General features: G+C 45.4%; 2 protein-coding genes across 22 annotated transcripts in view; both read right to left on the minus strand.

Annotated features, from left to right (window-relative positions):
- UNC80 (unc-80 homolog, NALCN channel complex subunit) overlaps positions 1-5,507 on the minus strand; it is a 102,554-nt gene extending 97,047 nt beyond the window's left edge. The window contains exons 1-2 of the mRNA XM_059868306.1: positions 5,350-5,507; positions 4,074-4,122 (exon numbers count right to left, since the gene is read on the minus strand). Of these exons, the coding sequence (XP_059724289.1) occupies positions 4,074-4,122; positions 5,350-5,441 (141 nt within the window). The 5' untranslated portion in view covers positions 5,442-5,507. The remainder of the gene's footprint in view (positions 1-4,073; positions 4,123-5,349) is intronic.
- Positions 5,508-7,911: 2,404 nt separating this feature from the next.
- MAP2 (microtubule associated protein 2) overlaps positions 7,912-24,878 on the minus strand; it is a 143,871-nt gene continuing 126,904 nt past the window's right edge. For 16 of the 21 annotated variants that reach the window (XM_059868108.1, XM_059868103.1, XM_059868106.1 and 13 more), the window contains 5 exons: positions 23,278-23,621; positions 14,957-15,049; positions 13,340-13,421; positions 12,736-12,848; positions 7,912-12,098 (listed from right to left, as the gene is read on the minus strand). In XM_059868108.1, the coding sequence (XP_059724091.1) occupies positions 11,883-12,098; positions 12,736-12,848; positions 13,340-13,421; positions 14,957-15,049; positions 23,278-23,621 (848 nt within the window). In that variant the 3' untranslated portion in view covers positions 7,912-11,882. The remainder of the gene's footprint in view (positions 12,099-12,735; positions 12,849-13,339; positions 13,422-14,956; positions 15,050-23,277; positions 23,622-24,878) is intronic. The other 5 variants (XM_059868123.1, XM_059868121.1, XM_059868122.1 and 2 more) reach the window with 1 other exon arrangement.

The raw sequence follows: 24,878 nt of genomic DNA on the forward strand, positions 1-24,878 counted from the left end.
CACTTTTCTTGTGGACCAAAAATGGCCAAAATTGGAGGGAATTTGCTGTAATACATGGAAAAAACACTGGCTTCCTGAGGAATAGTCAAAAATAATGTGCCATGGGCCTTGTTATCAGCAATATGTGTTTCTTAGCACCAGGAATGGATAACCTGTCTTCCAGGGAAGGGATGCCTTAACTCACCCTTACAGTGATCTGCTGGGGGCCACAGCATGTGAAAGGAAAAGTCTCTTGCCATTCAATCCTATCAGCTCAGGAATGGGGGCAAAATGAAAGGACACGCTGAAAGCCCAGACAGGACAGGGAGCAAAGTTCCCATTGTAAGGCCTGATTCTGTTCCAGGATTCACAGAGGACAGAGAGTGGATTAGTATAAAGACAACAGAGGTTTAGAGTAAATATCCCAGTAAAGGGATTATTACATAACAAAAGGAGGAAGCAAAGCATCCTCAGAAGAAGAACAAGAGGTGCATTGTTACAAATACCACAAATTTTGAAAGAGTCAGTGAAAAACACGAGGTTTTACTTATTTTTATCAAAAGAGGACAGGGACCACTCCTTACCCAAACCAAACACTCCTATTTCCACTCATCCCTTAGCTCTGGGGCTCACTGAATCCTTCATTCAGCCAAGCCAAGCCCCTACACAAGCCAAAAGGAAGGTCAGTGCAGAGTAAGCAGTTCCTACCCATGCCAGTGAGCTGGACTAGCTCCCTGAAAGGCCTGCCAAGCACCAGTGCTGACCTTCCTGAATTGAATGATCTCACCTCCAGCACAGGAGCCAAACCATAAGCTCACACTTTACTACAGTTGACAAAGCTGTTCAGTTTGCAAGGCAAGGGGAGGGAAAAAAAAAAAAAAAGTCACTGGGAAGACCAACCCTATTCTGAAGTGTGACAGAAAACACCTTGTTGCTCCCTGGCTTTCTAGTCAAGGTCTCATTCCTGGGTACTTCAATGGCATCAGGTAGAAAGTCCCCCACCAATTGCCTTCTGCAAGCTCTGAGCCACTGTCTGCATGCTTCAGAAACTCAAGAGACAGCCAAGGAGTTTGCAAATTTATCTTTAGATTAGGCTTGTATTTGTCACAACATTTTGGGCTGCTGAGCCCTTGTGATGATTTCCCTGCGTGGTTAGCCATCAGATTCTTCTGCTCTTTCCAGGCCTGAGCAGAAAGCTAAATATTTCTGTGCTACAATGAAAGATAAGCTTCTGGAATAGCTTATCTGATCAGAGGCATCTGAAGTACCTTATGTTGCCAGAAAAATGCAAACAAAAAGCTGCTGTAAGGAAACCACTGAATGTCCAACAGGAAAATGCAGTTCTTTGGACAAGCCTTCCTGTGGAATTTGCCTGGAGTTCTCCATAAAGGTGCAGCTCTTGTCTATACCAGACACTCAAGATGCAAGGTCCTGTGGTGCTCCTGAGCCTCCTTTTCAGTGTTCTGTAGCTCTTCTCTTTCAGGACCTGCTATAGGGGCAGAAGACCTAATTTTCACCCTGCATGAACTAAGCAACTGCTGCTACAGCTGAGAGGGAGCTCCATGCTGAATGAGAATGTCTGGAAAAGCTCCCTGAGAGTGAGTCAGAAGACAGATACTGTCATGCTCTGGGTATGTCTAGAGCCACAGCCTCAGGGCTCAGGGCTGCAGCTCAGCTAAGAAAACAGCCACCTACTTACAGCAGGCTTGTTCAAGCCTGCAACACCCCCCACACCAAAGGCAGATAAAGAACACCTGCCAAGGGGATAGTGAGGGGAGTTGGTGCCTTGGCTGGAGAAGCAGTCCCTTTCAGCAGGGCTGTGTTTGTGTTCAGCTCCCTCAGGACCACTTACACAAGCATTTTTCCTTTTAGCCTAGTGGTGACAGCTGTTTTCACAGGCAATGGTGGCCAGCCTTGTCTGGCAGCCTTCCCACTGCTGCTGTTCCCCTTTTACCTTCATGTCCACCAAGAACCAAAGGCACTGCCAAATACCTTGTGACCAGGATCAGCCTGTGGGTCACTGTCTGCTCCCTCCTGTACCTCTTGTCTGGGCATCTGCAGCCTATCTGCTCCTGTCACAGGACATGCAGCAGTTGAGACAGCCACAATACACAGAGTGTCACCACGCATTTTCAAAAAGCTGCAACCCACACACAGGGACACCATGGCACTGCAGAGGGCTGCCAGCATCTGCCCTTCTTGTCCTTCAGCCCAGCCTTTCATCCCCTGCTGTTGGTGCACTGCCCCTGTGTGCCCTCTGCTGCCTTTGGTGGCTGGGCAGTGCCCCTGGGCACTCCAGGGCTCACTGCTGTCAGTGCTGCTCACAGCTGTGCCCAGTGGGGATGAGGCTCAGCCCCACTCCCAGCCACCACAACCTGAGTGCCTACATGTTCCCATGCCAGCAGCATTCTGGCTGGCCTTTGTAACAGCTTTGCTGGAACTTCCCCTGCTCTAAGCCCAGGGAAGCTGAACCTGCAGTGAATTGCATAGGGCAGGAAGAGATCAGCCAGGGGGGGACAGAGGGTTACCTGGGGAAACTCAGCACCTTCTGCTACATCCTCTCAGGAGTGCCAGGGAGCATCCCTACAGGATTGCCCAGTGTTTTGCCCAGTGCAAGCACAGAAGGACCGTGGCAGAAGCACAGAAATTAAACACAGAGAAACAGTTAGTGCTTCTTGAACTCTCCCTGTGTCCTTGGAGGGGACCTTAACACCCTATCTTTCCAAAGCTCAGCCTGCATCGTGGAGGAAAGCTGAGACTGCTGAAGTCACTTCAGACTGACTGGAAGAGCTTGAAGTGCAGCAGAAAGTACTGTCAGTCTGGGGCAGCTCCACTGTGCAAGGAAGAGCTCCTGGAAAGATCTAGGAACCTAGGAGTTCACAGCACAAGGGATGGTAAGACTCCATTGTTTAATAAACACAGCAATAATATAAACATTCACAAGTAGTGAAACACAGATGCCAAACCCTTTACTCACAGAAATTCAGTTTTCTGCAAGCATATCCATTGGCTGGATCAAAAAATAAAGGGGGCCTCTTTCTGAACTTCATTCCACAGCTATACTTTAATCATCCATAATATCAAAACACATAATTACATTTTCAAAAACAAGGAAAAAAACCACAAAACCAAAAGACCTAGAGAAGAAGGAATATTTTACTCACCAACACACTAAGCCAACACTCCTCTATCTCTATCTGGTATCTAGCAAAAACTCTGAAAAATTTATGGATTTCTTAGAAGAAAATGACTCAGCAACAGATAAAGCTTCTCCAGCATAATGCCTTGTGAGAAGGAAGTTGGAAAATTGCTGCAGAGCGACCTAAGAACTTTAAACTATTAAGATACATGTCCAGACCAAATTTTTCCACTCTGTCAAGTTTGGCTGCAACTGACTAATGTACTTTAGGTAATGCAAAGACCAGCAACCATTCAAGGAATTCTGAAGTTCTCTAGATACCTATCTTATTGCAACTTCCTTCATGTCTTCCCTTTTTCCTCCTTTTTGGCAGTAACTTGAGGCTTTATTTGAAGTACATTTAGAAATAAGAGTTATTTGTATCTGCATAATAGCTTCCCCTTAATAATTCTGATAAGGTATGCTCCCTCTAATTTCCAGTAGAAGTGTTTCCCATGTTGCACAATGGTAAAAGTATTGGTCAAAGCCTGTTAATATTGTTTAGATTTTCCATATTATAAGCTTGAAGCACCTTTGGCAATCACAAATTGAAATTACATCAGTCTCATGCAAGAAACACATCCACACAGGATGAACTGCAAGGTTAGACCCAGACTGTCATGGCTCAGATTGTCTATGTCATTATTTATTTCATTACTACAGCTTTACTAATGAAATATTTATTACTAATATCCAAATAATTTTTTTTGTTTTGTGTAAAGATGGACACGATAGGCAGATTCTCCATATGGGAACAATTTCAAGTCCTTCATGTGATAAAAGTACAAAATGGAGCAGAATGGACTAAACCCAGTTCTGCTGCAAGCTGAGAAGCTGCTGATCAGCACTGTGGTCAGACTGATCTGTATGAAAAGTTAGTTACTAACAAGCATTAAAAAAAGACACATGTACATACCACACAGGAAGCTTCATATTGTTTCCCCAGTTTAGGTCTTAAAAATGCACTGAAAGAAAGGAGAAGCAGCATTAGAGACCCAGTACATCAACATGTATTTTTCTTAGTTATTTACTGTCTAAAAGGAAGACATAAGCCAAAACGATGTTCAGATACCTGTTGATGACATCTGATAAATGCTGTTATCTTTTCCAGAAGAAAAAGTGCCCACCCTGACATGTCAAGAGGATTTCATTCAGCCCACACATTCCCAGGGATAAAATCTTCCAGCAGACAATTTTCAGCCATTTTACCTCAGTGAAAGATTTTTAACATATCCTGTTTAAATTTTGTTAAATATTACTGAACTTTGCCTTGCCTCTATTTTAAGCCAGAGATCAACTTGCCAGCTCTGTATGAAATATTTTTTCTGCACAGCTGCTGATGTGGAAGGCTCGTGGTGAAGTGCAGGCCTGTATGCTGTATGTAGAGAACACTCATCCTCTATTATTCTCCTTCAGAATGAGATCAGAGTAAATATTAAAAAAAATAATCAGGTCACCTTATTGCAATTTTTCTTTTTTTTATTTTATTTTGAAGGACACTGGCTGTGGCAGAAGGGGATTTTGTGACTGAGGCCTTAAATTAGAGCCACAACCTTCAAATCTTCCAACCTCCCCCACAATGTTTTCAATCTAGAATGCTGCCAGGACAGGAGGCTGACAGGACTCAGAAGGAACATAAAGCACCAGCCATACATTCAGCTAGTCCCACACACACCTCCAATCCCTGTGAAATGAGGGGAGACTTGGACATGTCAGTTTGCATGCTGGCCTCCCACAGCACAGATTCCACTTGCAGGACAGCTGCAAATGCAGAGAGAAGCACAGCTGCAGGTCTGGTGCAGCACTGAGGGAGGCTGCCTCTGCTACAAGGGCTCCATGAGTTCTCTTCAAAGATGGGGGATGGAGGGGATGGGGAGCACGGGACAGGGAGGAAAGGAAAGGTGCATAGAGAACAGACATGGATGGTTTAAAGTCAAAGCAAGAAGCTGCCTGGGACTGCCTCTAGGTTAAGCTGCCTTGAGACCTCTTCCCACACAAGATACACACTAATTGCTCTATACCGAGTAAAAAAAAAAAACCACCAAAAAAACAGGGTTGTTTTTTTCCCACGGCTTCACATTGCAGCTGCAGTAAGAACTGCATCCTCCCCGCCACCGGGCAGCAGCCGGCCCGCATCCCCTCCACGCTCGCAGTGCCCTGTTGCAGCCGCATCCCGAGCGCCCCGCTCTCACCTGGTTTGCCTCCACAGGAAGGTCTGGATGGGCAGAGGGATGCCACGGCCACTCTCCTGCTCCTGGCCCTCCGAGCTTTTCCTTTTCACCATGACGCCGGTGACAGCTGCTGCAGCCTCAGCAGACGCACCAGCCGGGATCTCCCACGGCCGCCTCCGGCTCCCTGCAACTCCTCACCCTCTCCCCTCCATTCCCCGCAGCCCGCCCCCTCCCTCAGCCCCGCCGGTGCAAGATGGCTGCAGAAGGCAGGGAGGAAATTAGGGGGAGCGAAGATGTCCGCGTCCTTCAGCTTCCTCCGTGCCTTCAGCACCTCCCTCTGTGGCCAGCTCCCGGTGCCCGGAGCGGGCGGTGCCGGGGGAGGGCGGCGGGAGGAGGCACCGCAGCAACAGGGCTGCGCCGCCGCAAAGTTGGGGAGCCCCGCCGGAGAGAGGCATTCCCGGAGCATCCCAGAGCCTGCCGGCTCGGGAGAGCGACTCCCTCCCTCTATCCCCTTCCTATACCCTCCCTCCCCCTCCTTTCCTCCCTTCTTCCTTGCTAAATGGGCAGAGAATGGGAGCAAGTCACAAACCCCCCCCCGAAAGTGAAGATCGGTGATTGTGGGAAATGGGTTTGGAGAGAACTCTCAAAGCCTGACAGAAGGCTCACACAGTGTGCATCTCTATGCAGACTTTGAGGTAAGGAATGCCCACTTGGAAATGCCATGGAATAGGAGAGACAGTGTTGAGAGAGAAATGGAACCAGAAACAAGTTTCAAACAATGGCCTTACAAATAAGACTAGATACTTTGGAGAAATAGACCTATCAAAGATGCATTGTATTATGACCCATGAGAGGTAATTTTAGATGATCGGACGATTTAAGGCATTTACGGCATGGCATAGCTAAAGCATCCACTGCGGATCCATGATGACACACTCCAAGCACCCTTCAGAGTCTGCTGTTTCCTGGTTAGTTTCCAAGACAGACCCAAAAGCTCACGCCCAAACCCCAACTCCTGTCACCTTCACCACCCTGGCACTGTCCACGTGCTCCCGCTGTGCCCAACTGGCAGAGGGGATACACAGGACGGGCAGGTGGAGGAGGCCATGCCACATTGGCAGCCTGGAGCCGCCATTTCCCTGGTGTACAAGGGCCCTGAGGGCCGGTGTGTGGCTGTGCCACATTGGCAGCCTGGAGCCGCCATTTCCCTGGTGTACAAGGGCCCTGAGGGCCGGTGTGTGGCTGTGCCACATTGGCAGCCTGGAGCCGCCATTTCCCCGGTGTACAAGGGCGATGAGGGCCGGTGTGTGGCTGTGCCACATTGGCAGCCTGGAGCCGCCATTTCCCCGGTGTACAAGGGCCCTGAGGGCCGGTGTGTGGCTGTGCCACATTGGCAGCCTGGAGCTGCCATTTCCCCGGTGTACAAGGGCACTGAGGGCCGGTGTGTGGCTGTGCCACATTGGCAGCCTGGAGCCGCCATTTCCCTGGTGTACAAGGGCCCTGAGGGCCGGTGTGTGGCTGTGCCACACGGGCAGCCTGGAGCCGCCATTTCCCTGGTGTACAAGGGCGCTGAGGGCCGGTGTGTGGCTGTGCCACACGGGCAGCCTGGAGCCGCCATTTCCCCGGTGTACAAGAGTCCTGAGGGCCGGTGTGTGGCTGTGCCACATTGGCAGCCTGGAGCCGCCATTTCCCTGGTGTACAAGGGCCCTGAGGGCCGGTGTGTGGCTGTGCCACACGGGCAGCCTGGAGCCGCCATTTCCCTGGTGTACAAGGGCCCTGAGGGCCGGTGTGTGGCTGTGCCACACGGGCAGCCTGGAGCCGCCATTTCCCTGGTGTACAAGGGCGCTGAGGGCCGGTGTGTGGCTGTGCCACACTGGCAGCCTGGAGCCGCCATTTCCCTGGTGTACAAGGACGCTGAGGGCCGGTGTGTGGCTGTGCCACATTGGCAGCCTGGAGCCGCCATTTCCCTGGTGTACAAGGGCCCTGAGGGCCGGTGTGTGGCTGTGCCACACTGGCAGCCTGGAGCTGCCATTTCCCTGGTGTACAAGGGCCCTGAGGGCCGGTGTGTGGCTGTGTCACATTGGCAGCCTGGAGCCGCCATTTCCCTGGTGTACAAGGCCCTCAGGGATCCCTGATCCAGGGACCTCGATCACGTCCTGACCACAGAATAACAAGGCCAGTTTGGTTGGGAGATCATCTCGAGAACTCTGTGATTATCAAGTCCAACCAACTCTATGAACCAACAGTGCCTTATCAACAAGGCCGTGGTACCAAGAGCTATGTCCAGGCTGTCCTTAAACACCTCCAGGTACAGTGACCCCCCTGCCTCCCTGGCAGCCAGTTCCAATCTAATCACCCTGTCAGAGAAGAAATTTGCATCCAGTAGGGAGATACAGACCTGCAGAAGAGGATGCAAGCCATAAAAAGCAATCCTTTTGTATAAAAGTGAGAGGGATTGCCTGAACAATACAACTGGATCTGCTGTGACTGTTCCTGGGCTGACTGAGGGCAGTACCAGCAGGTGCTGAATGTGCAAGGCTTGGATTCAGGAGGATGACAAACACAGGAAGCTAAAACATGCAATTAGATGACAAGCGAGTTTATTTTGCAAAACAATCACTATACAGCAACAAATACAATTGCAAATCGGATTGAAAAACATGAACTACCTACCACCAGCCATTCAAGAAATGCCTCTTTTATGGTAACAGGCTCTAGAATTATCAGAAAAAACACAGGTTTGTAACAGCAGACTGTATTCCTTGATATCCCAGCATACAGCATGTTTTCTTGTTGGCTTTTTCTCTTTGCTAAAGTTGAAGTGGCTTTTATACGCTTGACTTTTCCCAGTGTGAAACTAATTTACCTTCCTGCAGTGGGAATTGCTGGAGTTGCAGAGGGAGTTGCTTTAGCAATCTGACTAGTGAGTGAACTCACAGACACCTAGGCTAGAAATCTACCAGCACTGATTTTCACAGCTAATGTGATCTACTCTTCAAGGCATTTGCCTTTGAAGGGACATATACTTGGGTTTCAAACAGTATTTAGTCCAGCATGGAAAAAACTTTTGCTCATGTGCTAGTCAACACAGGCTGCCTTTTGACTCCCTTTGAGTCATGTATTTAGGCAAACTTAGATGTGTGAGCAGTCATGATGAGGTTACTACTGTACCATAGCAGAGGACTGAATAATTAATTCCACTTACTGCTGTACAGTGAAAATATATATTGCCCTTATGGGCTCATAATTTTCCTCATCAGGTTTAGTTTTTCCTTTACTCTTGCTGGACATAGGTTTGCTCAACTTTGATTTGTTTCAGCTTGTGGTTACATAGAAACAGAACTCTGCAGATGAGGCAGAAGCACTCTTTCATCTCTACAACCCGATGGATTATTAAATTTGGGGTGCTCCCCTCGGTACCCAAACAAGGTTTCACCATTCCTTTTGTCTGGATTACCTCTGCTTTGTTACACAATTGGGTCTCAGGCACCCAACAAACCTGCTGGCTCAACATGCCTGTGAAAAAGAAACACAACAGATGCAGTTTCCAGGAAGCTGGCTCTATCTTCTTTAGTGGGCATTACATATTTACAAACTGTTGTTTTTAAAACGAACACTCTTGTTGAGAAAGTTAAGATTATTATGAGCTTTTCAGTGAACATCTAGAGTCATGTAACATAACTTGGTTTTTTTAAATTATTATTCAAAAGCACAAAACTCTTAATTTCTTTTCATCTAACTCCACAGCATTCTAGGATTCTTTCTATGGAAGGATGATAATGATTACAAAGGTCTTTGCTTCAGTCAAAACAAGAAAGCTCATTTTAATGCATGAAATAAATGACTTGGTGTGTTACACACTCTAACTTTGGACTCATAGGTGGATTACTAAGCCGTTTTTTCTAGAGTATGCCAATTTTAAAAGCAGAATAAAAACACTTGAGTCTCAGGTTAACACTGCTCCCATGAGATGCTGCTCGGGTTCAGAGAGCAGAGGTTCAGTAGTACCATAGTTTTTCTCCTACACTGGCAAAAGGCATAGAAAGAAAAACCACTGCAAGGCTAATTTATATTAATTGATAGCATAATCAGAGCAAAGTGATACAAATACTGTCAGTTTTCCTGTCTGTTTTTTTCCTGAAAAAATGGGAAGAAGATTTTATTGCACCTCACTTGACACTGTTTCCATGTGATTTCTTAGGATTACTTTAAGCACAAGTGTAACAAATACAAGGCAGAAATCAGAATCCTCCAATTGCACTTGGGACGGTCCTAAACTCACTGTCCTTTGTGTGGAACAACTGACTTACAAACAGTGTTAGGTACTTTATTGTGTGAAAAAGCTTTTTGCAGAGCTGAAATGTCATGTGTGGGGCTGTCAGAAGTTCTTATTCAGCGAAAGTTTTAGAGATTTAACCACTCTGTTTTGTGTTTGTACTGCTGCAGCAGCTTAGCCAAACCCCCACTTTGGTCCACTGAATATTTAGTGACCAGTAATTGCATTACTACCTGAATGTAATGATGGGGAATCCTGTGCCATTAATTTTTAGAATCTCCACAGACATAAAAATCCCTGTGAGTCTTTTCAGACCAAACCCCAACACACACACACACACACACACATAAAAATTAAGAAGGAAAAATAACAGATTGAAAGTTCCCAAAACACATCATTAACCTAATACATATATCAAGGTCATTAACCTAGTACATATATCAAGTATAGCTCAACTGACAGTGCAAAGTTCAGTTACGAGGTTTCAAAAGGAAAAGATAAAACAATCTGCAAGAATGTAAACTGGTCATTCCTTAATGTCTCATGTACATATGGCACTAGCAGGTGATGATCTGCTGCTGAGGATCATCTCCACCACCAGTGTTCTCTCAGGTAACTCCACTAGATCTGTTGGTTGTGTATCTGCCTTTTATCTTTCATGCACACTTGTTCTTATACTTTTTATAGTCAACATAATCCCGCTTTGCTCAGATTTTAAGATGCCCTATTTATTTGATGAATCACTATGACAACCAATCTAGGGAGCTGATTTTCATTTCTTCATGTATTGTAATTTACAGGCATCTCTGCTATGATTATCACTGTTATCTGAGAGCCTGAGTGTACATGTGAGACATCACTAAAGGAGTGGAAACAACATCTTAATATTTTTTCTGTGTTTCAACTTTAGCAAAAGAAAAACAATAAATCAAACATTCATCGTTACTATGGGAATGAAGAAAAAGATGAGGAAGGAAGGGAGGGAAAGAGAAAGGAAAGATAGGAAAGAAAGGGGGAGAGAGAGAGAAAGGAAAGAACAAAAGAAAGAACCAAACTATTGCGGATTTTTAAAAATCCATAGTCCAAACTCAGCCTTCTTTGGAGACTCTTTTACAAACATCTGGATCCCACAAAAATCATTTCTTTGTGAAGATAGGGAGGGAAGGGAAGAAGGAAGGAATCCTTTTTCTAGCATCACAGAATAGACTTGCATCTGTCACTAAAACAGGGTCACGGCTTTTAGTTGTTACAGAAAGCAACTTCATGCTACAATTTTCATCTTTTTTAAATGTATTCTTATGAATAGGGAAAAAAAAACCCTGCTAACATCTACTTTTACATACCTAAAATTGCAACACCAAAGGGTGCAAGAGACACAGATACTGTGAATAAAGAAGTAGAATATTCAAGTATATGAGGAGGGCATATCACAAATGGCCACAGAGAAATATATATATCTATAATACTGTATCAAACAGATGGAAAGAATGTGGAACTGGTGGTATACACACAAATCTAGCTGCTTAACCAACTTTTCTATCAGACACAAGTCTGTTGGGGTATGAGTGCTCGCTTTCAGCAGCTTTTTTATGTCACTTCCCAAAGCATGAGTCAAATGTTTTCAGCTAGTATTTTTAGTTATTATTTAAATAATTTATTGGCTTTTCAGCTATACACTGACATAATTAATCAGGTTCAAAAAATGTTAATAACTTAATTCAACTTTTGTTCTACTCATTTATACAAAGTAACTTTTTTTTTTTTTAAATTGAAGTTGAATTTCCCTATATGCCCTTCCTTCTGGTAAGCAGACTGCTAATTTAACCTGTAATAACTTACAATGGGCAACTTTTCTTTTTTATTTCCCCATCTATCAAAAGAACTGTGAAATGAGCAACCTGGGATATTAACAAGGCTCTTCAGAAAGAGGTGGATGGCCTTCAGGCACATGAAAGGTAAAAATGCATTTTTATCATACTACAGTACTCCATGCAAGACAGAGCAGAGCAACAATAATTGTCCAATGTAACATACCGCTGTATACCCATATAAAGCCAGTGTCTTCCTGTTGTAAATGGAGGTCAGGCCAATTTCTGCATCTATGGAATTTATTTTTTTTCTGGTTTTTTTTTTTTAAACTGTACGGTAACTACAAGTCTTGGGATGTAACTTAGTTTTAGACATGGTAAAGAATGAACGTGACACCTGCTCTGAGCCCATTCCTGCCAAGAGCTCATGCCTAAATATTATTACTTCATACAACGCAAAATGAGCAAATTCATAACCCCTGCTTGGCAAGGGCTGCTGTGACATCTTCAGCAAGGGTAGCAAGCTGGGGTGATTCAAGCAGGTTGATGCTTCCAGAGGATGAGACGTTGCTGAGTCTGCGTGGCGAGGCCATGCTGGACCTGCCTGGTGACTGTGTGATGATCTCAGCCCCGTGGTCAACACGGGCCTTGGCGTGCTCTCTGAAGTTCAGCTTCTGGCTGTCAATCTGCTCCAGGAAAATAAAGAATTTCACACATTATATCTTCACTGAATTATCTCCTTACAGATCATCATTTGGGCATCATTTTGCTTACTTTTAAAAACTATTAGAAAGATCAAAGCTTCTTTGCTCCTTAGAAAACTGAATTTTTCACCTTGTTTAACAGCTACTGGCATACTATGTTACATTCTCTTACCATCTCTGTCTGATGGATGCTTTAAAGAGAAGTTCCAATCTGTACAAATTTCATAAGCATCATATGGGCACTGTGATTTGTTTTCAAAATCTGTATTTTCAAATGTTTGTGGGAGTGATTTTACTTCTAGGATGTTTTCCTCCTCTTTCACAATGGAGTCCTCCTCTCATACCTCATACCTGTGCTGTCCCTCAGTCCGAAACAAGATTTATCTTTAGGGGGAAAAGACAGTGCACAAACTACATGACGTTTTACTCTCAGCTTAGATGCAGATGCAAGATGGGTCATTCCAAATTTCAAAGGGAACAAACTGCTCTATGAGTGTGCTTGAAAGAGGACAGACAGATGCTTCCTACTCAGTTCAGAGCCAGCACTGAATTTACAGCTCTGGTGATTTCACTGGGCCAGGGGCACAGTGGGAGCCTTTTCTGACAGCTGTTCCTTTACCTTGACGTTACCACCACCAGGTACATGGTGGGCATTTTCCAGTGAACCAACTTTAGCCTGAGCTTTTTCTTTGAAATCCAGTTTCACACTCTCAATTTTCACACGCCCACCTCCTACAGAGGAAAAGGAAACACAGATTAGGAAATTGAAATGGTGCAGGAGAAAGTGTGACCTGAAGCATGAGTGCACTCACACTATCTCCCTTTTAGTTGAGATCTAATTGTTTTGGAGAAGCATAGAATAATGCTCTGCATGTTCAGTAAAATATAAAATCTACAACATATATTTAAACTGTAAGCAGGTGCTGCAGTCCTACTGGTTTTCATGGAATTTAAGGACATATTTAAGTATTTTACTGAAATAAAATAGCCTATATTTCAATCTTATGCCAGAGCACCATCCTTTGGCAGTATTTTTTTATCACCTCTCTAAATTAGGTGGTCTCATACCTTTGTCTTTATATATTTACTGAAGTAATTTAATGTATTTTTATTACTAAAGAGCATTTCTTTTCTCTTTGAATGTAAAAGAGAACAGTATCATCCATGATTTTGGATGTATTGGGTCCTTGCTTTGTCCCACAACCCATAAATTCCTACAGTACCTGGTTTGTGGTGGATATTCTTGAGTGAGCCACACTTGGAAGTCACATGACTCAAGTCAATCTTCTTGGTTACAATTTGTACCTGTCAAAAGTGCACACATACAAAAATTACAGGAATGACGAGAATAAAATAAAGAAATTAATAAAAAGCCAAGCCCTGCAGAGAAAGAGTGAGAGGCTTCTATAAACCACTGGAAAAGGAAGAATGGTTAGTAGAAAACAGACCATGCCACAAAAGAGGAAACCTCCCACCTAGGGAGATGACAAAGCTGGGTTAAGCTTTACTATTAGCAAAATGAAGAGGAGGATTAAGGAGATCAGCTTGTGGGTTCTTCCTAAAATGTTTCTGAGCCTCCTCCTTTCAGAGTGGGTGCTCCAAAGCACTGCACACAGCAGGACCCATCCCATTTGCTTCTGTCTCGATTATGCATCCTGGCAACTAGGATATTTTGGTGACTGCTTTTTTCTCCACCATCTGTTTTGTATTTTTCTGCATCTAAATATGGTATGCATTTCCTGTCAATCCACTATGCAGAGTCTGAGTAATCTACACATGTGCCTCCTGCAGCTGTACCTGAGCAGGCAGAGGTTCAGCCAGCTGGCTCAGTGCTCACTGCTGAGCAGCAGGTCAGGCACCCTCCCTCCCCCTGCTGCCACTTTGCCATGGCTGTGCTGAGCCCAGCTTGGCAACAGCCACAGAGTGACAGTCCCAAATAACTCCAAGATGTGGCCCACAGGCACTGAGCTGGCAGGCCCCAGGAAGTCACAGCCAGCCAGGAGCTCCAGGGTAACTGCAATGCCACTGGCTTGCTCACCACACCACCAGTGGCTTAGGCCAGCACGGGCTGCTGTATTGACCCTGCCTGGATCAGATGTGCCCACACCATCAGCTCTTCCATCTGAGGGGTGAGCATCTCCATCAGGACAGTCATAGCCACCTTAAGCCATTCCAGTGTGCCCAATGAAACCAGCAGGTGTCTGGTCAAACCCTGGGCCACCTCAGTTTCTTGTACTGGAATAGTGCTGTGACATCAGCACTCAGCGTGCTGGCTGATCACACCCTCTTCTCTGAGCTTTCTTTGTCCTTCTGTTTTATTTTTCTTCTTCCCCTCTGCTGAATTCACAGGTTAGCTGAGGAAGGACTTGTGCACAGCAAATGCCCAGTGGGGAGGCTGGAATCTCACTGTGAGCTGCAATCTCTTTCTGGAAATTACTTTCTTGGGCTCCTCCCATGAAAGAAAGGCACTGAACCATTTTGGCTCAGACTGCACTTTCACTTGGGCATTTAGAGATAACCTTTCTTTTATCATTTAGAGATAACCCTTCTTCTTTTGTCATTTAGAGATAACCCAGCTTTTATCACTTAGAGATAACCCTTCTTTCATCATTTCCTTTCCCTGTCCAAGTTCTGAAATTGTGTTTGCTCTGTGGGGAAAGATCAGGAGGCCACCACTGCATGCACAGGGCTCACTCGACTGACTGCCAGACCAAACTCACGTGTGAAACAGCAGCAAGAAGGAAAGCAGTGCTCAGAGGAAGGGAGACAGAGGGTTCTGCCTATGTGAGGTGCTTCACCACAGTGGAAGTGCCTGATCACAGGGTGTCCACACTACTTACATTTCCGCCCCCTGCAGAATGTTTGATGTTATCTCTGGAGCCACACCGGGACTGAATATCGCTAAAATCGATCTTCTTGTTTAAAATCCTAACCTAAAAGGAATTGGAGGTAACTTACTATGTACCAGACACACACTCAGTTGGGGGTGCAGGACAAGGAAACCAGGGTACTTTGCCTCCTACAGCGACTCCTTCTTCTGACACTTGTATTGAAATGTGAGAAAATAAACCCTGTCAATCTCTTAGTATGTTCACACAGCATCTGTAAATATATGGCACTGCTCTTTTTCTCCCTCACAAAGTGGTGGTGAGATACAATGGAGGAAACTCTATACTGAAAGGTATGAGAAGTGGCTTTTCCCTGAAAAAATTAAAGAACTCCATGCTTGCCTAGACTGGGCCTAGTATTTGGACAGCCTGTCCTAGGGTCCATTGAGTGGTGCTCCCTATTTCTACTGAACTGGCCACAAGAAGATGGGAAGCCACCTTTCCACAGGTCAGCACTCCAGCCTTTGATGCAGAAATCCCAGATCCAGCCAGCACAGGCACAGGCTGAAATCCAGATGTATTTCAACCCACCTTCTGTCCTACAGCTGTAACTGCAGCTACATACATAAAACAGACCTCAGAGTGCCATGAAAGGGGAGCAACAAATTACTTGAATTAGTCAGAATTCTCTACTGCTCTCTCTCTTTACTGTCATCTACTACAGGGCAAGGCAGAAAACAACAGTATCTGGAAACCTGGAGGTGCAATCACTGCTTTTTGATTTCTGGTGCTGGCCAGAGATCTGGTGTGCCAGATTTGGGCACAATTACCTTCTAGTGCTAGCAGCACTGTGCTCCTCCCCCATGCTCTTAGTCTCTTCACACAACATGGTGAGGTTTTTGCTGTTCCCTCGATGATGCTGCCTCCCTTTTCAAATGCTACCTTAGCCCCTGCAGGCACTGGACAGTGCCTGAGAGCAAACTCTGTCAAGGACAGGCCATGCTGTCCCATGCTTGACCCCCATGGCAAAGCAGCTCCTCTACAGCAGAACTCAGGTGCCACCAATAACTGTACTCCCAGGGAAAGCATCTGGCATCTGGAGGGAAATCTTCAACTATCAGAGCAAGGAATTGCCACGTGAGGGAGCACAGCTACAAGAAAATGGCAAATTTTCATGATGGCACTTGATGAAAGGAATTAGATGATGCAGCTGCCTGCAACAGAGGCAGCACAAACACAATGACTCACCAGGAAGGTTCTCTGTGTTCCAAATGTGTATGTACATCTTGTGTGTGGGTGGAGGTGTGGTAGGGATGCACATATATGCACTTCAGTTGTGCTGAAAGTTAAATGAAAGATCAAGCCTGCTCATGCTCTCATTCAGGAAAGGGAACATTTTGTGTGTGGCAAAATGAATTCTGTGGCAGAAACAGGATTGCTTTCTATCCAAACTCTCCAGAAATCCCAACAAGATAATGTCGTGACAGAGTCCTTTGTAACCCAAGCTCTGACCTGCCAGTATGAAGTGGGTACCTTCTCTTCTGATGTGATACTGGCCTGCCCAGGTATGCTGGAAAGGGCCTGGAAGTCAGCATTTGGAGTAAGACCAAGCTGAGGTTCCTCAGCACTTGTCATAATTATGTGTAATTAAACCACGGTGGAAAATTGAAGCCTTACAGACAATGCAATGTTTATTCTACAAAACCATATTGCCCAAGAGAAAACTGGCTTCTGTCTGAAGCCCTGGAAGTCTGACAGGCCTTCCCCTTACTGTCCTCTGCTGACTCCTAGCAATGGTCCAGAACTGAAGCCCAAGGCAGACTGTGTGCCAGCATGCCCACAGCATGGCCCCAGTGACTCCCACTGCTTCCAGAGAGTCCCCAGCAGGACTGGGAGAGTGCACTCCAACACCCACCCATGCAGTTGGAATGCTGCCTGTGAGAGCTCTGGGCTATGTGGAGCATTTATTTCCTTGCATAGTCTGCAAGGAAAACAGGTGTAGAAGGTATTTTTCTCAGAGTTGATTTAGATGAGGCCTACATTGCTCAGCCCAGTTAACTGATTCCCTTCCTAGTCCTTCAGTGGCCTGACTGGCAGTCAGAACAGCTGGGGGTTGTGGTCTAAGGGAAACATCTACACTAGAGCACAGGGAATAGTTTTGGGTTAAGCTTGCTGGCACAAGAAGAAGAAGACAGGCTATGAGACACAATATTTGTGAATCTTCCAGATACACACCTCATGTAAAGCGGAATATGAGCTGGATTTCCAAGACTCCCTGTACAACAGTTTGCAGGTCCTCCTTTGCCAGTACTACACAACTGTGTTCATGATGAACAGAAATTTGTAGAAACAGAAAGGCAGAGAAATGCCTAAGAGAATTTAGCTCAGTTGTGTTTAGCAGCTCAGTTCACTGATAAAGACAACACCAATGTCCAAAAGCTGCTTATGCAAGAGAAAGAATTATATTCCATTGCTGCCTAGAATAATTCAGTTCAGCTGCTTTTCACAAGAAAAGGAAAAGCCCCTAACTTACCAGCATCTGGGCAGAGTCTATAAACAGCTTCACAGGAATTTACATCCTGGTAATTTCAACCTACTCTAGGGAAAAAAAAAAAAAAATACAGCTTCTCCCCATAGTTATTAATGAGAGAACAACAGCACATGGTACCATCACAGCTGGGATTTGACTCTTCTAACATTAGCCAGCTAAGGGTTGGAACTGGTTGTTCAAGCTGCCAGCTGTAGCTGGTGGAAAGATACTGAATCCTCCAGAAAGTGGCACCTTCAGCCCTAGACTGAGCATCTGAGTGGCAGAAATCAGGGCACTGCTGCTCACTGCCTACAAAAAACTGAGAGACATATGGCTACTGCAGTGGGTAGAAGTTCTCTTAGTGGCTAAGGCCCATGAGACTGCTTGGGAGCCTCCTGATTGTGGTTCACAGTTTGCCTCACAGGCAGGGTGCACATTTTACAGATGGGTTAGGTACTGCAGTGATGTTTCTCTGTCCTAATTCCCTGCTCATTTCAAGCAACCAAACACCTTTCCTCAAAAAAGCCCTTCTGAAACTTGCAAGAGGCTGGCAGTGATTGCTTAATTTTTCTAAAATATGAGTCAGGAAGAACATCTAGCTTTTTATCCAGAATAATTCAAGGCTTAACTGTACAGACTGTACTCAGGCAAGCCTTCCTTTAAACAAGTGCAGTCTGAACACTGGAGCTGCAAGATGTTATTTCTGTCCAATCTACAATTTTCAGCCAAAATTTTAAATTTCATAAACTTAAAAATTACAGGTTTGAGCTCTGACAGAGTTTTGAAGGTGTACCTGAAACTCCTAATTTCTCTTCACGTTTGCAGACCTGCAATTAACAAGTGGTGAATTAATTTCTAATTTTCAGTGCAGAACAAATCCCTTCAAATGTCTTGCAAATCCCCAGACCTGGCAATGTACAAAGAAAGCAAGAGCAGGCTGACAGAGATTAATATATTTTACAGTTTTGCATTGTTGAGTTGACAAATGCACAAACTTATTCCAATGAGTGAAGCCAACAATGTGGAAACAATTGCCTCCCAGTCTCTCAGCTACATCATGTAACAGCAGCCATGCTCCTGTCAATCCACACCTCCCTGTACAGCTGCCTCAGGTGCCTCTGGCTGGGCAAGGCACCGAGTTTGGCCCTTACAAGCTCATATATGCTCATCACTGACCTGTGCAAGAACATCCTCCTAGCTTGGGCCTAAGTGCTTTTGATTCACCTGTGTCATTGCAATGGACTGGAGAAAAAGCACACGGTGTGCTGGATGGAGAGTGGGATCCAGCAACAGCTCAGACTGCACTTTTTGTGAAGCCTTGCTCTCCACCATCTCTCTAGACACTCTTCAGCAGCCATTGCACCAACAGTACATAACTTAGACTTGCAGATTTTAGGCAGTCAGGAGTGTTCATAAAGTGGTGCAAAGACATGTGAAACAGCAGAAGGAGAAGGAGTTAGAAGATGCCACCTCTAGGGGAAGTTAACTGAGAACTTTTGATCTCCCTTTCTCCAGGAGTTGCTCAGCTCTGGTGCAACAACCAGACCAGTCTGTGTCTCTGCTGACTGCACCCTGGCACGCTGTCATTGAGGCAGGGAACATGCCAGAAGCCCAGTGATCTCTGCAGACAGGGCTGTAAATCATGATGACAAGGGTCTGAGGTGTGTGTTGGGGGGAAATCTCTCCTGCCATCCTGATGCATTTTCACTGGTCCTAAAATCAGGAGCCAGACACAGTTAGGGTGGTAAAAAGGGGTTACCTTTGTAAGGATCCTTAGGTGCACAATTCACCAGGTGGAAAACACCAAATTTGTACACACAGCATAATGTGTGTACATTTTTTATAGGTTTAGCATATCTGACTAGAATAATCAATTAGAAGCATGGATGGTGAGGTAATGACCCCAGTTCAACTCTTTTTCAAATTCCCCCTCCTCTAGATAGGGACTAAATTATTTACAAAAATATGTCTGGAAGAGCTGGTCTCAGCCTTGGTTCCCAGGAAGAACCAAGACAGGATAGGAGCCTCAGACCCCCAGCTTGGAACCTTTGGGATTTGTTTTGTCTTTCTGCTCATCGGGTAGGGTCAGGAGAAGTACTGGAGATAGGCTACAAATACAATAATAGGATACAGAGCTACAAATTGTCTTAGGTAGGGAATGCAAGATGTGCTTGGGGCTGTGTATTCCACGGCCATCTGTTAGAACCAGGTGGGGCAGTCATTTTCTGTTAATTGGGCCACCTGTTAAAACCAGGTGGGGCAGTTTTCTTTATCTCTCCCACACCCATCCTCCCTCCAGGAGATCTCTGCTGTCCATGGCCACTGAGTGTCCCTGCAGGGCTGATCAAATTCCACCATCCCATGGGGAGATGCTCTGCCCAGGGGAGGAGCCAAGCATTCCTACCTGGATCCAATCTGAGGTTTGGAACAGCCCAGCAGCCTTTGCCCACTGCATTCCCAGAGGAGCAGCTTTCTGCTGCCCTGCATTCCCAGAGGGAGAGCAGGCCCATCTCCAGCAGCCCTGGAGCTCCAGAGGAAAACTCCCCCCTTGTGCAGGATCCCTGCTCCAGCAGAACCACAGCTGGCACTGCAGGAGGGCTGAGCCCCCTGGGATGGGAGTGTGCCACCAGCCTGAGCCACCCTGGGATGGGACTGTGCCACCAGCCTGAGCCCCCCTGGGATGGGACTGTGCCACCACCCTGAGCCCCCCTGGGATGGGACTGTGCCACCACCCTGAGCCATCCTGGGATGGGACTGTGCCACCACCCTGAGCCCCCCTGGGATGGGACTGTGCCACCAGCCTGAGCCAACCTGGGATGGGACTGTGCCACCACCCTGAGCCCCCCTGGGATGGGACTGTGCCACCACCCTGAGCCCCCCTGGGATGGGACTGTGCCCCCACCCTGAGCCCCCCTGGGATGGGACTGTGCCACCACCCTGACCCACAGGTCAGCTCCTGCTCTGACTCTGGCAGTGTTTTTTTTGTACTATTGCATTTTTATTTTTCCTTATAAAGAACTGTTATTCCTACTCCCATATCTTTGCCCAAGAGCCCCTTAATTTCAAAATTATAATAATTTGGAGGGAGGGGGTTTACATTTTCCATTTCAAGAGAGGCTCCTGCCTTCCTTCACCTGTCTTTTCAAACCAAGACAAAATTTATGTGTAAAGAACACAGAGAATATATAAAAAAGACAAGGCAAAAAAAAAAAAAAAATCAATTCAGCATCAATCCAAACTGATTTTGAAGATACCCATTCAAGCCTCCTCCTCTGAGATGTCTTACCAGTGCCAGTCTATTTTATCACCTAATGCACAAGCCTATTCTCCTTGCAAGCATTTCTGTGGTTTTTGGAAAGCATCTACTGAATAGTGTTGTCATCAATTTGTTCAAACTTTCTGACTCATTACTAATTGCACTTTGTTTTCTACAATTTAGGGAAGATGGTGAAGTTCTTCCCTAATCTTCCAAAAAACCTTCAAGGAACATTTCATTCTTCAGCATGGCTTAGAGATTTTATTTTTTCTATGTGTCATCTTACTTCTTAAAGGTGCCTGGCTGTCACTATAATTAGTGGCATTTTAAAGTTTATGCATGTAATTCTAGTCTGTGCAGCTCCATTCACTTTGATGAAGCTCTGCTGCTGCACATCCACTGAAGTTCTTGCCCATGGCTGAGATTTTAGGTATACATCTTAAGATAAAATTAAGAGAAATCTAGGTTAGTTTTATCCTTGGTTGCTGGTCCATGAAGCATTCTAAATACTCTGCCTTGCCAGGAATGAAAAGACTCAATTAGTGCATTTGTGTACTCTCATATGTTACCAACCACATCCAGAGACAGAATTTTAAAAGGAAACCAAAAAATTTGAACCAAAAACCCACAATTTTAAAAATCAGTCTTGGCATCTGAAACAGATTTCTAACACCCTCTCCCAGCTCCCCATGCCTCCCTTGGGCTGTCTGAGAAATAACAGATGCAAATGGGTTACTTTTGAAAGCACAGCATTTCCTCCCCAGCTGATGCAGTGTGAAAATCCATCTGAAGCCCAGCAGACATACCCATGAGCAAGTCTCCTCTGAGCTTTGCCAGTCATGATCCATTTCACCATACTGTACCATAAAGAGAAAACCAGACAAGCAACTCCTGGCTGCATCACAGAGCAGAGAAGGCCTCACTTCTCCCCACTGCAGAATACCAATTAAAACACTAAAATGTTTCAAGCCATCTATTCCTAGTAGGAGCTTAATGCAGTGCAAAGTTAGCTTGTTTCTTGCCCTAAAAGCATTCTCTTCACACACCACACTCACACAACCCCCACCAGGTGGAATGATTTCTCCCCTTTTGTTTCTGTGCCTGGCAAGTTCAGAGCTGAAGGAACACCAGTCTGCTGTCTGACGAGCTTTTGATAAAATTCCAGGCTGAAGCACTGCACCCCTTGATTTATTGAGCATTGAAACATCTCCAAGAGCTTCTTCAGTTTTGCAACCCAGCCTCTGGCAGTTTCAGAGTGCAGCTTTCTCTAGAACAGCTCAATGTCAAGAGAAGTCCTTGTGCCAGGCTCAAATATCCCACTGGTAAAAGGATAGTCTGTCTCGAAATGACACTTTTGGGCTATCTGTACTCCTTTAGTCATTTGCATCTAATGTTTATGTACTTAACTTGCCCAAATATATGCTGGGTTTTTCTCTGCTTGTTTTTCCTGCTGCTATCAGCACTTCCAGTTCAGGTTAACAAGAAGCTTTCTGTTTGTTTCATGCATCATCACTAAAAGCAAATAGCAGATAACAGCTCATTTCAGCCAGGGTAATATTGCTACCAGACATTAAAGAACTGAGCAGACACAAGGAAATGAAATTAGCTTTCATGTGCTGCTCTCACAGACCCTCTAAAATTCAACTGCAGAAACTGGAAAAGAATTATCTTAAAGCCTCTTGTCTAGACTGAGCAACTATGGCATAAAGGAGACATAAAGGAAAAATTTAGTGAGCTTCTCTTTGCCCAGCCCACAGCTCAGTGGCTACATACCACTGGAACTAAAAAATGCTTTAGCTTCAGTGATGTGCAGATTTCCCCTGTAATGCCCACAGCAGTGAAATGCCATCCTGTGCCATCCTTCACTGCTCAGCAAAGACTCTGAGCAGTTCTTTAGAGCTGCTAAGGAAATTCAGCTGTCTAGGCATGGTGCCTACAAAGAAACTATTTGCTGTGGCCTCTTGCTTCTTGTATAATTGTTACAATCCAGAGAGAGGGACAGAGAGAAGGAGGAGAGGGTACCATGGTGCTGCTTTTGGGCCCTAAGTCCAACAGCTGGGCCTGTAGGAGGAATGCTAATCCAGGAGCACAGGCTGAATTTGTGTTGCTGGAGCCCCTGCACACCCACATCTGCTACATGGTATGGCAAATGGAGTGGAGCTCCCATGCAAAATAATCACACCTGTCAAAATAAAGGCAGAAGAACCTTTGCTGAGGCATTATCTCCTTGACTTTATGAGTAACTGGCTACTGTGCAAATCCTGGAAAGTACTGGATGTGGTAATTTATCATGAAAACAAGATCAACACCTTAGAGATATCTCACTGTTTAAAACACGAGCCTGTTCTTTTTCTCTGGAAGACCTACAGCAGGCACAGTTAAGTTGTGAAGACTGTCCTCTTCTTTGCCATTTAACATCACTTAAACAAACAAGGGATTTGGAGAACACAAGGAGCTTTATAAGGCAACTCAAAATATCTCCTGTCACAAAGGTGCACACAAAAGAGTAAATAACATATGGGTGAACATTAAGAGTGGCATCCTTACCTGCCCTCCTTTAGGCTGGTATTTGATATTATCTGTTGACCCAATTTTGGACCTGACATTCTTGAGGTCAGGTAGAGGCTGATTAATAACTCGTAGCTGCTTTGGAGTGGCTGGAGATTTAGGAGGAGTGCGAATTATGGCAACTTTTTTCTCAGTAGGTACCAGTATTGCAGATTTGGGGGTCCCAGGAGTGTGGGGAGTTCTGGAGTAACTGGGTGTCCCTGGAGTGCCTGGGGTACGGGAGGCATAGCTTGGTGGTGTCCCTGGAGTGATGGCAGTGGAGCCAGGAGTAGTGGGGGTAGAAGTTCCACTTTTTCCCGTTCTGCTACGAATTGGCTCTGATCCTACATGCAAGAACAAACCAAAACAAACAGCTTTAGAGCCACAGAAGTACAGCTCTTCTTCCCTTTGTACTCCCAAAGCTGCATCCCGGCGTGCCAAGCAAGACACAGCTCTTCAGATGGCAGTGCTGCTGCTGGAACAGCAGCTGGAATGGGTCTCTCTGTGTCTTACCTGGCTAATCAACCTGCCAGCAATTACCTGGCCATGAGAGGTTGAGCTCATGCCCCCAGAGTGACTGAGCTCCCCATTCTGTAGCACAGGAGTGCTTCCCACAATACCTCTGCTTCCTGCAAAGCTGCCTAAACACAGCACATCATCACATTTATTTCCATTTCGGGCAAAGGACGAGAAGCATCCTTGGAATCCAACCTCTGGGACTTGATCCAACCAATTTCAGTGGATCTGGGCAATAAACTAGAAAGCAGTAAAAATTCTGATGATATTCCTGAAATAAAAAGCTGCGAGTGCCTGGCTGGAGCTGTTTCTCATACCACTGCTGGTGAAGTGCAGATGAGCCCCAGGTGAGCATTCAACTGGTGCACAAGCTATAGCTCTGTTGTGTAGATGGGTAGATGTCCTCACATTCAATTGCTATTTTTCATTAGTGCTGTGAAAGAAAGCCATTACCAGAGGCAACCTTGACAAAAAGTCACATTCAACTTACACTTTTATGCAAGTAAAAAACCCCAACTTTATCATTTTGTAGCAGCTCCATTCAGTGTTTATGGCATTGCCAGTCCTTTTCATTGGGCACAAGGATCAGTCTAGCTGTGCTTTCTGCAGCTAGCTCTGCTCCTAACTCTCAAACATAAATAAACAGAAGCTGAGATATCTCCAAAGTAAAATTTTGCTGAGAATACTTATGGAGAGAAAGATCAAGGTAACTCTCAGAAAACCTGGGAACCCCAATGCCAAATGGATGCATGTATGTTTTCACTCTTCAAATATTCAGAAATTATAAATCCAATGGGCCTCTCAAAAGCATCCAGTGGGACTAAACACATTCTCATTTTAAGTATTGTCATTCTGCTAATGCAATGATGATGGCCCAAACCCAATGCACTCCTGTCCCTGGGGCTCAGGAGACACTCTTTGCTCTACATGATTCATTAGGCAGACTGAACATACTCCACCCACCTCCCATTTCCCCGAGCAAGTTTCTTTCTTTCCAAACCAGCCCTAAAGCTTCTCACTCTACCATCTGAGACAGAAAGTGGATTTTTTTTCCCCACCTCCTTGCAGGTCTGGTATATTTACTT

The sequence above is a fragment of the Haemorhous mexicanus genome, chromosome 26 (assembly GCF_027477595.1).
Source record: "Haemorhous mexicanus isolate bHaeMex1 chromosome 26, bHaeMex1.pri, whole genome shotgun sequence".
Lineage (NCBI taxonomy): Eukaryota > Metazoa > Chordata > Aves > Passeriformes > Fringillidae > Haemorhous > Haemorhous mexicanus.